Source organism: Carettochelys insculpta, chromosome 29 (genome assembly GCF_033958435.1).
Source record: "Carettochelys insculpta isolate YL-2023 chromosome 29, ASM3395843v1, whole genome shotgun sequence".
Taxonomy (NCBI): Eukaryota; Metazoa; Chordata; order Testudines; family Carettochelyidae; genus Carettochelys; species Carettochelys insculpta.
The window spans coordinates 8,399,380-8,415,328 of NC_134165.1; the positions used below are offsets into that span (position 1 = coordinate 8,399,380).

At 56.5% G+C, this 15,949-nt stretch overlaps 1 protein-coding gene across 7 annotated transcripts in view; it reads left to right on the top strand.

The window, feature by feature from the left end:
* Positions 1–15,949, top strand: part of HDAC7 (histone deacetylase 7) — a 241,923-nt gene that overhangs the window by 193,905 nt on the left and 32,069 nt on the right. For all 7 annotated transcript variants that reach the window (XM_074979489.1, XM_074979491.1, XM_074979487.1 and 4 more), the window contains 3 exons: positions 680–876; positions 5,253–5,349; positions 15,372–15,483. In XM_074979489.1, coding sequence (XP_074835590.1) covers positions 727–876; positions 5,253–5,349; positions 15,372–15,483 — 359 coding nt within the window. In that variant the 5' untranslated portion in view covers positions 680–726. The remainder of the gene's footprint in view (positions 1–679; positions 877–5,252; positions 5,350–15,371; positions 15,484–15,949) is intronic.

Below are 15,949 nucleotides of genomic sequence, written 5' to 3' on the forward strand. Positions count from 1 at the left end.
GCCATATCTTGAATGTTGTGTGCAGATCGGGTCACCTCCTCACAAAAAGAGTTATAGTGGAATTGGAAAATGTTCAGAAAGGCAACAAAACTGATGAGGGGTTTGGAGTGACTTCTGTCGGGGGAGAGATTAATAAGAGTGGGACTTTTCAGGGTGGAAAAGAGACAACTAATGGGGGGGATATGACAGAGGTGTATAATACCATGACTGGTGTGGAGAACATTAATAAGGCAATGCTGTTTCCTCCTGCTCATAACTAGAGCCCTGCACATCCTCTTTGCATCCAGTGGATGCAGACAGCCACAGCTAGTGGAATGGATACCCACCCAGCACTCTCCCACTCCTCCCACCCAGCTGCCAGGTGAGGGTGTGTGGCATCAAGGCAGGTCCCCACACTGCCAGCAGGGAAAGGATGCAACAAACTTCATCCTATATCTCCTTGCGGGAGAGGCCAAGGGCCAACTCTGCTTGGCTCCCCTCCCCACTGCCTCATAAGAGGTGAACTTTGGGGGGAGTGGGGTGTTCCCCTGCTTCTTCCCTGCATCAGGTTAAGGTGTGGTGGCATGGGCAGGCCTTTTGAACCAGTGCTGGAGGCTGTCCTCTCCCTGGCAAACTGAAGAACACATTGGGAATGTCAGACCAGGCAATAATTAAACTCTCCCTGCTTCTTTTGTGCCAGCTGCTGCAAACTTGTGTGTCTCCCTGCGGGTGCCTCAGACTGTCCCCATGGACCTGCGGATTGGACAGCGCTTCGTCAAGCCCGGCTCTGACACCACCTTGCTGGCTCTCAAGCAGACCCAGCAGCTGCAGCACCAGCTCTTCTTGGCCAGCCTGCACCAGCAGCAGGTGGAGCAGTTTACTCACCAGCAAATGCGGGTAAGAACATCTCTGGGGACCCACAGGGCCAGCCTCCAGTTGGTGGGGACACAAGGCACCAGCAGCCCTTGGGGCAGGTTGGAGAGGCACTGGCCTGCTGCCAAGAGGCTGGGGGCTGCCTCCAGATAGTGCAGGCGAAGAGGAACTGGCAGCCTCCCCTGGCTCTGGGCGCAGCTGTGCTGGGGAGCAGGAGGCACCCAGACCCCAGAAGGACCAAGCTGCTGGTGAAATGGAGGGAGTTACAGTGCAAATACTGGGCAACTCCTGCCAGCCTCTGCATCTCAACCCCGCTTCCCCGCCCTGGCTGCCCTTTGCCGTGGTGGTGCTGAAGGCAGCCTCTGCTCCCAGGCACCCTCCAGGTGGAGTTCTCCACTCACTGCTGACCTCTTGAGAGCCTTGGCTGTTCATTATCCAGGTGAGATTTCTGTCTGGCCCTGAGCATAGTGGCCCCGCCAGACCCTTGCAGTGTGGTTCTTGGCAATGATGAGTAGGTAGTCACTGTCTGGACTGGCTTTTCAGAGGGTTCACGAGAGCCACTGACGCTGCTCCATGGTTACAGGTGCTTCCCCGAGTCCAGTGACCCCTCCCCTGTTCCTGGCAATAGGGGAAGTAGGTGCTTGAGAAGAAGGGGCAGGGAAACCCAGAATGGGCACTGCTGGAACATGGGCAATGGAAGAGCTCTGGGCTCTCTCAGATGGCACATTCTGGCTGAGAAGCCAGATCCATTCCCTAGGCCGTGGTGGAATTTTGACAGCAAAGGTGCAATCCCCAGGTCTCTGCTCTGCATTCTGGCCCTATGCATGTCTACAAAGGCTGGACGAGCCTTCCAGCCCCTGCGGTAAATATGGAGTTGTAGGCAGGGGCCAGTGCATCCCTTCCGCCTCAGAACTGATCCCTCCTCTGACCCCAGGAGGAAGCCAAAGCCAGTGGCCCTGTTCTCAGAGGTCCCTTCTCCAGGCTGCAGGGTGGTAGCTAGTCCTGCAGTTCTCAGTGTAGCAAAGGCACATATGTTCCAGAGCTGCCTATGCTGACAGAGAGCCCAGGGGGAGCTCAGCATGGGACATGACCTCCTGTTCTTAGTCTGAAGCCCAGCATGGCCAGTGGTTTGCACACTTGGGGAGCAAGGCCTAACCTGGACTCCAACAGTCTCATCTGGATAACTGCTCTACCCACAGGGACTCAGTGGCAAATCTACTTTTTGTGCACAGTTCCCAGGACCCCGCCTTGCTCATCTCCTCGAATAACTACTCCACCGTGCTCTGCTACCTGCCGTGGCTTCTGCATAAACCTTGACTGAGAGTTGCCCTAGGACAGGCAGCAGCTACCCTGCTGGGTTAGGACCCGGCAGCTCCATTGTCATGGGACCCTAAAGCACCAGAATGGGCCTGTTACAGGGTACAGATATCAGACTTCTGGTGCTCCACCCTCCCAAGACACATGTCCTGCAGGCCCGCTACGCTGTCATCTCTCTGTAACTCAGGACTCAGTGACTTGGGCTTTGCAGCTGTCTCTCCCAGAGTCGGCTCCCTGGTGCCAGCGCCCTGCAAAACGGACAGTCTCCAGGAGAATAAGCCACTCTGACACCAATCTGCTCTGAGTGTCCTGAGCCTAAAGCCCCCTGGGAGCCCACTGGTGGAACTGTGGGGAGATGTCCTCTACATTCATCTTTCCCAAGGACTCTACCTATAGTAGGACTCCTGCCTCACCTTCCTGCAGGGCTGGGGCAGTGTTCCCCTTCCTTCACCCAAGCATCCTCTTGGTGGGGCTTAACCCACCCCACAGGGCCCAGACTGGGGCAGTACTCCCTATTCCACTCCCTGTCCTGCAGGGCTAGGACGAGGTCAGGGATCCCAGCTCTCCTCCATACAGAGCCAAGACTGGGGCAGTTCTCCCACTCCCCTCCACGCAGGGCCCCACATGGGGCATGGCTCCCCTGTCCCCTACCCAAAGTGTTCAGACTGGGGCAGGGCTCCCCTTCTCCTCTCCTGCCCAGACTGGGGCAGGGCTCCCTACTCTCCACCCCACAGGGCCCAGACTGAGGAAGGGCTCCCTCCTCCCGTCCACACAGAACCCAGGTTTGGGCAGGGCTCCCCGCTCCCATCCCCATAGTACCCAAACTGGGGCAGGGCTCCCTCCTCCCCTCCATGCGGGGCCCAAAATGGGGCATGGCTCCTGCTTCCCCTCCTCACAGAGTCCAAAGTGGAGGAGGGTTCCCCCATGTCTCCCCTCCCCATGGGGCCTGGATGGAGGTAGGGCTCTCCCTTCTCCTCCCAACAGGGCCCAGACCGGAATAGGGTTCCCCTCTCTTCTCTACACAGAGCTCAAACTGGAGAAGGTCTCCCTGTCCTCCCCCCAGAGGGCCTGGACTGGGGCAGGGCTCCTGCCTCCCCTTCCATTCCCTCCCCGTATTGACCAGATTAGGGCAGGGCTCCCCCCCTCCCCTCCCCACAGGGCCCAGAATAGTGCAGGGCTACGCCCTCCCCTTGATGTAGGGCCTAGACTGGGGCAGGGTTCCCCACTTTCCTCCCCTCCCCACATGGCCTACACTTCGGCAGGACTCCCCGCCCTCCACACAGAGTCCAGACTGGGGAAGGGCTTCCCTCTCCCCTCCCCACAGGGCCCGTATTTGGGCAGGACTCCCCTCTCCCTTATGCACCAAGTCCAGACTAGGGCATGGCTTCCCCACCCCCGTCCCAATAGAGCCCAGACTGAGGCAGGACTCCCCACACAGAGCCCAAACTCGGGCAGGGCTCCCTTCTCTCCTCCCTATGGAGACCAGAGTGGGGAAGAGCTCCTCCCTCCTCCAGCCACAGGGCTCAGTCTAGCGTAGGGCGCCTCCTTCTCTTCCCCAGAGGGCCCAGACTGGAGCAGGACTCCCCGCCAAACAGGGCCCGGTCTGGGGCAGGTCTTCCCTCCCCTCCACACGGAGCCTGGATTGGGGCATGGCTCCCCATTTCCCACCATACAAAGTCCAGACTGGCACAGGGCTCTCCTTTCCTCCCCACTCCCCACAGGGCCCAACCTGGGGCAGGAATCTGAAGAGGGTAGGACAGGGTCAGGGCTCCCCACTCCTCTCCACCCAGAAGACAGATTGGGGTGGATCTCCCCCCTGCCCCTCCATGCAGATCCCAGTGTGGGGCAGGGCTCCCCGTGCCCCTCCACACAGAGGACAGACTGGGGCAGGGCTCCCTCTTCCCATCACCCAGGGCCCAGACTGGGGCAGGGCTCCCCACTCCCCTCCCCATAGGGCTCAGACTGGTGCAGTGACCCTCCTTCCTTCCCCACAGGATCTGGACTGGGTCAGGGCTCCCCCTTCTCTTCACCAAGGGCCCAGACCAGGGCAGGGCTCCCCACTCTCCTCCCCACAGGGCCCAGACTGGTGCAGGGCTCTGCCCTCCCCTCCACACAGGGCCATGACTCAGGCACAGCTCCCTGCTCAATTCCCAGCAGGGCCCAGAGTGGGGCAGTGCTCCTTCCTCTCCTCCAAACAGGGCTCGGACTCAGACGTGGCTCCCCCCTCCCGTACCTATAGGGCCCAGCCTGGGGCAGGGCTCTCCATCCCTTGATGCAGGACCTGGCTTGGGGCAGGTTTCCCCCCTCCCCTCCCTTCCCCACAGAGCCAGTCCTCAGCAGGGCTCCCCTCTCCCTTCCCCATGGGGCCCAGACTGAGGCACGACTCCCTTCTCCCCTCCCCACGGGGCCCAGACGAGAGCAGGGCTCCCCTCACTGCTCCATGCAGAGCCCAGCCTGGGACATGGCTCCTCCGTCTCCTCCCCACAGGGCCTAGAGTGGGGCAGGGCTCCCCACTCCTCTCACCACAGTGCCCAGACTGGGGCAGGGTTCTGCCCTCCCCTCATTGCAGGGCCTGTACAGGGGCAGGGCATCCCCGTCCTCACCAAAGAGGGCCAGTCTGGGGCAGGGCTCCACCCTCTCCCCCCATAAGACCCAGAATGGGGCAGTACTCACCCCCACCCTTCCTCACAGGGCCCAGCCGGGGGCATGGCTCCCCCTTCCCCTACCCCCAGGGCCCGCACTGGGGCAGATCTCATTCCTCCCCCCCGCAGAGTTCTGACTGGGGCAGGGCTCCCCCCTGCTCTCCAAACAGAGCCCAGACTGCAGCAGGGCTGCCTTTCCCTCCCTGTATTCCGTATTGCTGGAGGGAACAGGGCTCCTTCCTCCCCTTCCCTCCTGCCAGGACCCAGGCTGGGGTGAGGCTCATTCTTCCCCTGCATTGACTCAGGCAGGGACTGGGATCCCTTTCCCTCCCTCCCTCCAGGATACTGGGCAGGGCAGGGCTCCTCCCCTTTCCTTTCCCACAGGGCACGTCTGGTGCAGGGCTCTCTTGCTGCTCTGCTGATGCTCTCTGTCCCCCACAGGTGAACATGGACTCCCCGCAGCATGAGGCAGAGCCTGGGCAGCAGGAGCAGGAGCAGGAGCTGCGGCTACTCCTCCATAAGGACAAGAGCAAACGAAGTAAGAGCTCTTCCCTGTGTCCCTCTGTCTGTCTGTGCAGAGCAGTGCAAGCCGCGGCCCAGTCTGGGAAGGAGGGGGGACCATTAGGAGGGGAGGGCATAGCTCCCATGAGGTACTTCCTGCGGGTGTGGGGACCTCGGTTCCTGCTGAGCACAGCACAGCACAGCACTGCAGAGCACTGCTGAGCACAGCACAGCACAGCACAGCACTGCACAGCACTGCACAGCACTGCACAGCACAGCACAGCACTGCAGAGCACAGCACTGCACAGCACAGCACAGCACTGCAGAGCACAGCACAGCACAGCACAGCACTGCAGAGCACAGCACAGCACAGCACAGCACAGCACTGCACAGCACAGCCCAGCCCAGCACTGCACAGCACAGCACTGCAGAGCACAGCACAGCACAGCACAGCACAGCACAGCACTGCAGAGCACAGCACAGCACAGCACAGCACAGCCCAGCCTGCCATGCAGAACTGTGCTCACGGCTCAGGCTTCAACTTTCCTGCATGGGGCTCCTGGTGAGGGTGGGCTCTTGCTCTGCTCCTCCACTAAAGGCTCTTGTGAGCTGTGAAGGCCCCGCCGGTGCCCACACCCTACCCTCCTGCCGCGGGCAGCTTCGGGGGTTGAACCTGCTACATGGCCAGGCAGGAACTGGCAAATAAGAGAAGAAAGGATGGACACCTTGGCCCAGCATCTGCAAGCCCCTGGGCTGCCTGCTGCCCTCCAGCTCCTTTGCTCTTCTGGTGGCATCACACCAGTCCCACGCCCCATGCAGAGCTGTGGGCACAGGCATGTCACAGTCAGCATGAACTGGCTGATGTTTCAGGAGCCGTTGCTACAGGAGGGGCAGGAATCCATCCCCAAGTCCGGCGCAAAGGCTGGGAGCAGCAGTGCCAAGGGCAGAGCTCGGGCAAGCTTCCGACCAGCTCTCCACCTTTCTGTCCCTTTTCTGGTGAAACCCAGATGGTACCAATGGGCACAGGTCCAAGGACAGAGCCTATCCTAGGCACCCCTGGACTGAATGCTGCTTTGAACCACCGTTGGCCCCTGCTGTGCCCACCCCAGCACAGAGCTCCCAAATCAGTGAGCTTCCAGTTACCCATTCGGTGCCTCATCCCTGTCTGTGCTCCAGGAACAGCTTCAAACTACAGCTCCACCCCCACCAACCCTCATCAGTGTCCCCCACTGCTCCACCCAGGTGTCCACTATGTAAGCTGCAGAGAGCCTCTGCCTGGGAGTCTCGGAGAGCTCATTAGTAGCCATGGTGCCTGCTGCCTGGGAGTCCACCATAGATAACACCTTGCTCAGCCCACAGTATCCCCTGCCACAGCTCCTATTCTCACAGACTCTCTAGTCCCTCGGGGTGGCTGAGCTGGCTGGGGGCTAGCACCCATATGCTGCTGGCACTCAAGCTGTTAACCCACAGTCTTTGCAGTGGGGTGGAGGCTAAGCTGCTGCCATGCCAATCATCCTACATTTCTTCCCCCACAAGCCTCTCCTGCCTCCCTACGATCCAAACGGGCAAAAAGGTTCCCTGACACAAAGGGGCTCAGCTCACTGCAGCATTCAGAACTGGGCTCTGTCCCCAGAAGTCCTGGTGTCACACACCAGTGAAGGCAGAGCTAGTGAGGACACAGCTGACTGCGCACTGGAGTGTGGTGTTCAATGTGTCAGAGCTGAATGCAGCTCCACCTGCAGGCTCAGGAGCCTCCCAGAGCGTGGGAGCTGCCAGCACTGTGGAAATGTGCAAATGTCGAGGTGTGGCTGAGAAGAGTGTCAGGAATGCTTGGCCATGCGGGAGCTTTGGAAATCAGTCATGGATCTGGTAGCCAGCTGGGCTGCATGCCAGCCCCATCGCTCCCCAGAATGCTTTCTGAGCACTTTCATCCTCCTGCTGGGAGGAACAGCCCCGGGGGGATCCCAATCTGTGATGTCTGCAGCAGGCAGAAGCAGGCCATGTGTACAGTTCTGGGGCAGTCTGGGGAGGACTGGCACTGAGCAGGAATGGTGTCTCATCTGGTTTGTCTGTCTTTTGGGTCAGCGCTGACCACAGCAGGTGTATGTCTGCACTGGAGCTGAAAGGCCCAAGTCCCAGCACAGATAAACATACGTGTGCTACCTCTGGCTGGACAAGAACATTATAATAGCAACTTAGCCAGCATGACGCAGGAGGTGAGACAGGCTGGCCAAGCAACTACAGGCTGGGTGTACTTGGGGTATCTGTTCTTTCAAGCCACCATAGCTATATTACTAATGACAGCATGCAGACTTGCCTAGCATTCTCCAGACTGCCTGCACACAGCTGGCGTGTCCCCTGGGCTTTCAGGGAGATGGCAGAGCAGCAGGTGTTGCTGGGAGGGTCCCAAGTGCTGGCATTGGGAGGAAGTTTGAGACATTCTCTATCAACCAAGGGCATCTGGCCTGTGTGTCGGATGAACAGGACCTAGCAAGAGGTTCTTTCCCCACTCCCATCACTGTAGCATCTGGGTGCCTTCGAGTCACGCCTCGAGCAACTGCCATGCGTGGCTTGTTCTCTCCCCCCGGCCCCAGTTGGGGGAGGACAATGAGTGAGGTTGGGGGCTGATAGGAGGACTGTTTTGACAGGATTTTCTGCAGTTGTTTTTTGCTTTTCTAATGTCTGGTCTGGTCCCAGCTGATATCAGCAGAGGCAGGCTGGAGCAGAGCCTCGTCTTTGGGGCGTCGGAGTGTGGTGGTGGGATGCTCCTTGATTGTTGCAGGATTTTGTTCTATTGCCTGGCACTGGCCCCTGCAGAATCCCTGTCTCCCCCCGAGGAGAGCATTTCCCTTGTGGTACAGGGTTATGCTGAGCTTGAGGAATGGAGCCGTCAACTGTCACCCTCATCCTTGAGCTTTTGGCTCTTCTACAGACCCTGGTCATGGAGCATCTTGAAGATCAGAATGAGACCTCTCTTTTGTGGGAGGGAAACGCTCTCTGCTCACAGTATCCTGTGTTGCTGACGGTCCATGTTGCAGCATTCTCTTCTACTTGGAGTTTACTAAATTCTGATGGCCCCTTGCCCAGGTCTGCCACTTTGTTGTAGTCCAGACAAGAGGTGACAACTGAGTGTAACCAAGTCCAGATTATCACCTGCTGGGATGGGACGGAGACGCCAAGCCAAGTGGAGGTGGTAGACAGCATTCCTTGAGGATGCTGCTACCTGAGAACACATTGGCAAGGATTCCAGGAGCCTCAAGCCCCAAAACACCTGGGGGTGGATGTCTCTTTGACCAAATTCCAGTAAGCGCTTTCCTTTGCCCTATGGCATCACTTCTGTCTGGGTGGGTTCATCTTCAGTCAGCTGTTCTTTATCATGAGCTGATCTTGTCTAGGCACTGGGACATCTGGGTATTCCTGGTTGTGTGGTCATATGGGGTGAGGAAAGGTAGAGCTGTTCTAAGAGCTCCATATGGAAATTCAGTGCAATCTAGGGGCATGAGGCTCTCCAGGAGCCCTCATTGGTGTTTCATATCTTTCAGGTAGCTCTGGCCCCACATCATAGGATCCAGGTTCTCTGTCGTTTCCGCCAGCTCCCCTGTCCCCTGCAGTGTTGTTAGCACTGGCTCAGATCCTGCTGTCTCTTACCCTCTGTGCAAACCAAATGGGCCAGTGGAGATCTGTGAGTGAGATGGGCCTGTGGAATTGCAGGGGATAACTGCAGTCTCGTGGAGCTATCCACCAGCGCAGGAAGACCTTAGTGACTGATTTTAGTTTTTAGGCTCTGTTACTGTTATTTCTGAGCCTCATGCCTTCTTGCAGCCCTCTTCTACTGCTGAAGAAATTGTTCATCTCCCCTGGCCTTACAGAGCAGGTTGGTACTTACGTCTACCAGTTGGGAATCAGCCGATCATTAACTGCTGCTTGGCAGCGTCAGCTAATTCCCAACATCTGCTTTCATTAATTGAATAGCAATTGTCTGGGAAGTTGTTGAGCCCAGGGGGCTCTGGGGACCTGAGCACCATAATCCATGATCACCAAAATAGGCCACGCCTGTTTGAACTTGGTCTATCCCCATTCTGTCAAGGGTTTCTTGCCAATGGAGCAGGGACCCAGGGGGCCTGTGGGCTGTCTGTCCGTCTGCCAATGACATTCCACACAGGATGCACAGTCATCTTTGGTGTTGTTCTAAACTGCCGCACAGGATCCTCTTGGGTCTTCTCTGTTCCCAAGTGACTGGACCACAGTACATCATAGGCCAGGTTTATACCTACCTCCAGTACAAAGTGAGGGCCTGGAACTGGGTTTGGTAGGGTCCAGTTTGTTTTGCTCAGATCGCCCTCTCCAGGAGATCCCCTTGTATTTCAAAACAGGACTAGTGGCTATGTTGGCTGAGACAATCTAGCACCCAGTTGCTCCAGTCAACTGGCCACAGAGTGGGCTGAAGATTGGGCCCTCCCCTCTGATCAATGACGTTTGAGAGCAGGTTGTTCCTACAGGGGAGGTTGATCATGTGGCTGTTCCTTGAGAGGCTCCAAACAGTGTACCACAGGGACTTCCTACAATCTTTGTGAGGACTCTTTAAGCCTTTAGTGACCCCTTCTGGGCTTGGCACTATTCCCAGTATGATTTTGGTGTGGGACAGAGCAGCTGGGGAGTTGGAAAATGGGAACATTTCTTTTGTCTTGACCTCTCTCTGGCTCCCTGATACAGTCCTGACCCCTCCCTGACCCTTCACACAGCGCACAGTCAACCTGTGGAACTCCTTACCAGAGGACGCTGTGAAGGCCAGGACTCCAACAGAGTTTAAAAAAGAGCTCGATAAATATTTGGAGGTTAGGTCCATAGATGGCTATTCGCAAGGGGTAAGGTATGGTGCCTAGCCTTTTGTCGAAGGCGCGAGATGGATGGCAGGAGACAAATCGCTTGATCATTGTCTTCGGTTCACCTCCTCTGGGGCACCAGGCGTTGGCTACTGTCAGCAGACGGGATACTGGGCTAGATGGACCTTTGGTCTGACCCAGTATGGTCGTTCTTATGGTCTTCCTCTTGGGCACCCTCAGAAGATGGGTTACAAGTCCCGTTTCTGGCCCCATACTCCCAAATTTGTGAGGTATCAGGCCACAGCTGCTAAGGCTTTGACTGCCGCAAGGTAAACACCTCCTCCAGGCTAGTTACCTGGTGCCAGCAGATCCACCCTTTGGGTCTTGATGGAAAAAATTGGCAACATGATGCTATCAATTCCACAGTTTCTGCTGGAGAAGGAGTCCGTGGAACCAGCAAGGACAAAAATCCCAGAGTCGCTGGGCTATGGCTCTCAGCCAGGAATCTAGAGTGAATGGTTCACATCAGCAGCACTGACAGTAGTGTGTCCCGAGTAAGTCCTAGGCACTTTAGAAAGATGGCTTTGAGTATCCCAGTCCTTTGCTGCCATTGCCCCCAGAGCCTAGGCCTCTCCTATTCAGTAGGGTGAGATCTTAAAGGCTTACCTCTCCCAGGGCCAGTGGTGTGCTCCTGCTGACTGCTTACGGGTCGCTAGGAGGGCCTTCGGGTTGTTTTCTGACCTCATTTTGGTGAGGACCCCTCCTTCCCATGTAGTTGCGGGGAGGGGCAGAGAGCTCCCTGGGTGTAATACTCTGCTCAATAGAGCAGCAGTGGTAGCTACAAATATTCAAATCAAGGGCAAAGACCTCTCCTCCCATTCCTCCATCATTCACTCAGAGCAAAGATGAGTCCCTGCTAATAAAGTGGCCTCCAGGGACTCTTTCATTCCTTTCACCCTCTGGGCCTTCTACCAGTACTGCGGGCCCCACTCCCCAGGGCACCCAGGGGTATGCCCAAGTGGCTGCAGCAAATATACAGAATATACCAGCAGCAGGAGCTGCTGCAGGGCTGACCACGTCCCTTACTTCCACCTGCTGCTGGAGAAGGAGTCTTTGGGTAGCCAAAGCCCCTTCTCTGGCCTGGCAGCTGCTTTGTCCTACATGGGAATCTATGTGCAGGCATTAGCAAAGGTTCTGGGGGACTCAGCCACTGTGGTGGCCTCCAGAATGCATGGCAAGATCTTTTCCATGGACTGCTGCTCAGGAGACAGCCCAGTGGGGGATGTTAGAGGGGAGCAACTTTGTCCCTCTTGAATCTACTAGAGGCCTGGGGGCTAAGGTGGTGCTCAGCTCTGTGCTGTCCCTTCTCCCCAGTGAGACCCTTCTGCCTGCCTCCTGCCCGAGGGAGATTAGTCGCTCTCCCCTCGGAGACTCTGGAGGAATTCCACCAGGATTTTAACAACTTCCACCCCACCATCATCCTCAGCCTGGACCAGTCTACACAGGAGATCCACTTCCTGGACACCACCGTGCAAATACGCGACGGCCGCATAAACAGCACCCTATACCGTAAACCCACTGACCGCTACGCCTACCTTCATGCCTCCAGCTTCCATCCCAGACACACCACATGATCCATTGTCTACAGCCAAGCACTAAGATATAACCGCATTTGCTCCAACCCCTCTAACAGAGACAAACACCTACAGGATCTTTACCAAGCATTCTTGAAACTACAATACCCGCCCGAGGAAGTAAGGAAACAGATCAACAGAGCCAGACATGTACCCAGAAGACTCCTACTACAGGACAAGCCCAAGAAGGAAACCAACAGAACACCACTGGCCATCACCTACAGTCCTCAGCTAAAACCCCTCCCGCGCATCATCAGTGATTTACAACCCATCCTGGACAATGATCCCCAACTTTCACAGGCCTTGGGAGGCCGGCCAGTCCTTGGCCGCAGACAGCCTGCCAACCTGAAGCAAATTCTCACCAGCAACTATACACTACACCACAGCAACTCTAACTCAGGAACCTACCCATGCAACAAACCTCAGTGCCAGCTCTGCCCACGTATCTACACCAGCAGCGCCATCACACGACCTAACCAGGTCAGTCACACCATCACAGCTTCATTCAGCTGCACATCTACCAGTGTAATATATGTGCCAGCCGTGCCTCTCTGCTATGTACATTGGACAAACTGGACAGTCCCTACGGAAAAGAAAAAAAGCACACAAGTCGGACATCAGAAATGGCAATGTACAAAAGCCTGTAGAAGAGCACTTCAATCTCCCAGGACATACAATAACAGATTTGAAAGTAGCTATCCTACAGCAAAAAAATTTTAAAACCAGACTCCAAAGAGAAACTGCTGAGGTGTACTTCATCTGCAAATTTGACACCCTCAGCTCAGGATTAAACAAAGACTGAATGGCTAGCTAAATACAAAAGCAGTTTCTCCTCGCTTGGTGTTCACACCTCCAGATCAACTGCTGGTAGTAGGCCTCACCCTCCCTGACTGAGTTAACCTCGTTATCTCCAGCCTTGCTCTGGCCTGCCTGTTTATACCTGCCTCTGCAAATTTCCACTACCCGCATCTGACAAAGTGGGTCTTTGCCCATGAAAGCTTATGCTGCTACATTTCTGTTAGTCTATAAGGTGCTACAGGACCCCTCGTTGCTTTTGCAGATCCAGACTAACACAGCTACCCCTCTCATACTCTCCCCTTGGGTGCAAGAACCCAAGTGTTCGCTGTGCACAGTCTTTCCACCATCAGGTTGTTCAGAATGCAGTGGACATGGCTTGTACAGAGCTGGAGGGACACTCTGTGGTGCTCTTCCAGGGGACCCTTTAGGGGAAGCTGGATTTAGCACGCTGCTGGGACCTGGGCTGTATGCTACAGACTGCCCTATCGCCCCCTGCCTGAGGCACAAAGTCCCTGTTGAAGCAGCTTCTGAACTGGCCCCTGCCCCAAATACTCCATCTGATCCCTCTTTGGTGCTCAGGGTCCTTTTTCCCCACACCCCCTCCCCCTGCATCCAGCCAAGTGGGTGGACCCCGCTGATTACCAGCTTGCGGGATCCCTGGAGGGAAAGGGGAGGCAGCAGGAGGTGGAAACGAGTCTTTTGCAGGGAAAGATGTGTCCCAGTGGTGTCACTGCTGTCTTGGGCCCTTTGGACCCTGCCCCTGGATTTCGTCTCACCTGCTGATCCTGGTAACGCTGCTTCGGAGGTGGACTTGGGGGGCAGCTGCAGAGCCGGGGGAAGTGAAAGTTGGTGCACTGCTGCTTTCCTTCAAACTCAAAGAGACCTTGATTTCACCATCTCCTAGGGGGTGGCTGCTGCTGCTGCTTCTCCTGCTCCCAGTTTACTGACAACCCTGCCCCAGTCCCAGGAGGGTTCAGTGGGTGGAGCCACAGGAGGAGATTTTTGCTGTTCTTATAGAGGAGCCTGTAGGGGTCCTCAGGTTCTTAACATCTGTCCCTCTGGGTGCTGTCAAGGTTAAGATTAGCTGTACAGGGGCTGGCAGGGTGTACTTTGTGACTGGGCTCTCTCAGAGACCTTGGAGGAGATTGGGACCCTGGTCTGACACCAGCTGTCCCAGACATGGATACAGACTAAGGTTATTTTGCGCTAAGGTTATTTTGGTACCTTCCCATCCCCCTCCTCCTCTTCCCCTGAGACTCTGCCCCCATTTTGGATAGATCCCTTGGTGTGATCCCTGCCTGGTACATGACAGCCTTAGCCTTGTGGCCACTGAGCCATTGGTGATGGTGTCATAGACTGGCATTAAGTGGCCAGGTGCCAGGCCTTCTGCAGTGTCTTCCACTGAAGCAGAGTGGTTCAGCCCTGAGCCCATTTCTGATTCAAGACTTGGAGATGGGAAGCCCTCTGGAGGGATTGCTGATGATGGGTTGGCAGGCCCTGGATCTGCTGAGATGGCACCGGTAGCATCTAGCCCTTTGACCTCAAAATCTGTTAGTTCTGTTGAGCTTGCCATGGTAGTACTGCCCCCAGAGGTGTTTCACTCAGTCTGAACCCTCTTTTTGTCTATATGTCCTGGAAAAATCCCCCTGTGGTCATCAGAGGGAGAGCCCCAGGAGGCGGCATCTGTTGTGCCTTTCCTCCCCCCTAGGTCCTCCCTCCATCTCTGCTGGTGGGTGTGGTTTGGGAGGTGTTGCAGGGGCCTCCATGCTAGCTGATGTGGAGAGGGGAGAGGAGTCAGGCAGGATGATGCTGAGGGCCTGATGGAGGTAGACTGGGTATCTACGGGAGCTGTTGGTGCCTTCTTCCCTCCCCCTGCATTACAGAATAAGCTGTGCCAGTCCCTGGAGGCCATCCATGGCTCTAGGGGCGTGGCACAGTTTGCTCTTGATCTGCGGGGGGACTAGAATCTTGCTCTCTACTCTGGGAGGGCCTCACTGGATACAAACAGTACCAGCGTTTGTACTTTCCATTGGGCCCTTCTCCAGTCGGGGGCGGCATGTGGGTTGCTCCATGACAGCCTGGTGCAAGGCATCCTCAGCCCACTCGCTAATATCGTGTACTGTCGTTGCCTTGTTGAACATCCATAGCTCTGAATCTCCACTGTGCCAGAGTCTCCCCTGCCTTGGGCCGGGAGGAATTCTGTGAATCCCAGAAGAGCTGAGGGCCGAATGCCCTAGGCCCTGCCCCTTCCACATTTGGCCTTGCCCTTCTGGGGCACGGAGATGGTCCCCCTGCCCACCTTGCCCTGGGCCCATGGCAGCTTGGCAGCAATGTTGGGTATGATTCTCGTGAGGGTCCAGGGCGGGGATTTTAACACCACCCTGGAAGTGCAGGACTACAGTGGGAAACAGAGGAGCTGGGCTGCTTTCAATGTCCTCAGGGAGTGTGTACACTCTGCTGGGTGTTTGGTGTGACCACCAGGAGGGTACCAGCTTCTTCACCTTTTTTGGGGAAGGTGGCTCAGTTGTGTCACTTTTAGTTGGATAGAACCTGCATCTCCCACTTTCTTATTGCATGACCCCACTCCTCTGACGTTCAGCCGCTCCCTTTTGGGCCATTGCTTGGGCTGTGTACAGGTTGCCCTTTCACCTGAACAACTGAGGTCAGCCGACTGCAACTTTACTATGGGTATGGGCTTCGTGGAGGACGAAGCCTTTCCAAGGCTGCCCATGTTGTACTGGGAGCCCTGTGGGAGTCCTGTGTCAGTTCCCAACCCAGCACAGTCATTGCCTGTCTCCCTGCAGGTGCTGTGGCAAGCATGGTGGTGAAGCAGAAGCTAGCCGAGGTCATCCTGAAGAAACAACAGGCAGCTTTGGAAAGGACCAGCAACTCCAGTGGCCCCCCCATGCCATACAGGTGAGAGAGAGACACCTGTGTCCCCAGTCCCCTCCCCTCCATGCCATACAGGTGAGAGAGAGACACTTGAGTGTCCCCAGCTCCCCTTCACCCCCCCCACCTTACATGTGAGAGACACCAGAGTATCCACAGCCCCCTCCCCCCTCCCCCTGTGCCATACAGGTGACAGAGACACTTGAGCATCCCCAACCCCCTGCCCCCCATCCCAGGTGACAGAGAGACACCTGAGTCCGCAGACACCCCATTCCCTCATGCCATACATGTGGGAGTGAACATCTGGACATCTCCAACCCCCCACTCCCATATTGTACAGGTGAAAGAGAGACATGAGTATTCACAAACTGCTCTCCCATGTCACAGAGGTGAGAGACGGACATGGGTGTATCCCCAACCACCTCCCTTGCCATACAGGTGAGAAGGAGACACTTGAGCGTCCCCACACACACACCACTCCATGCCATACAGG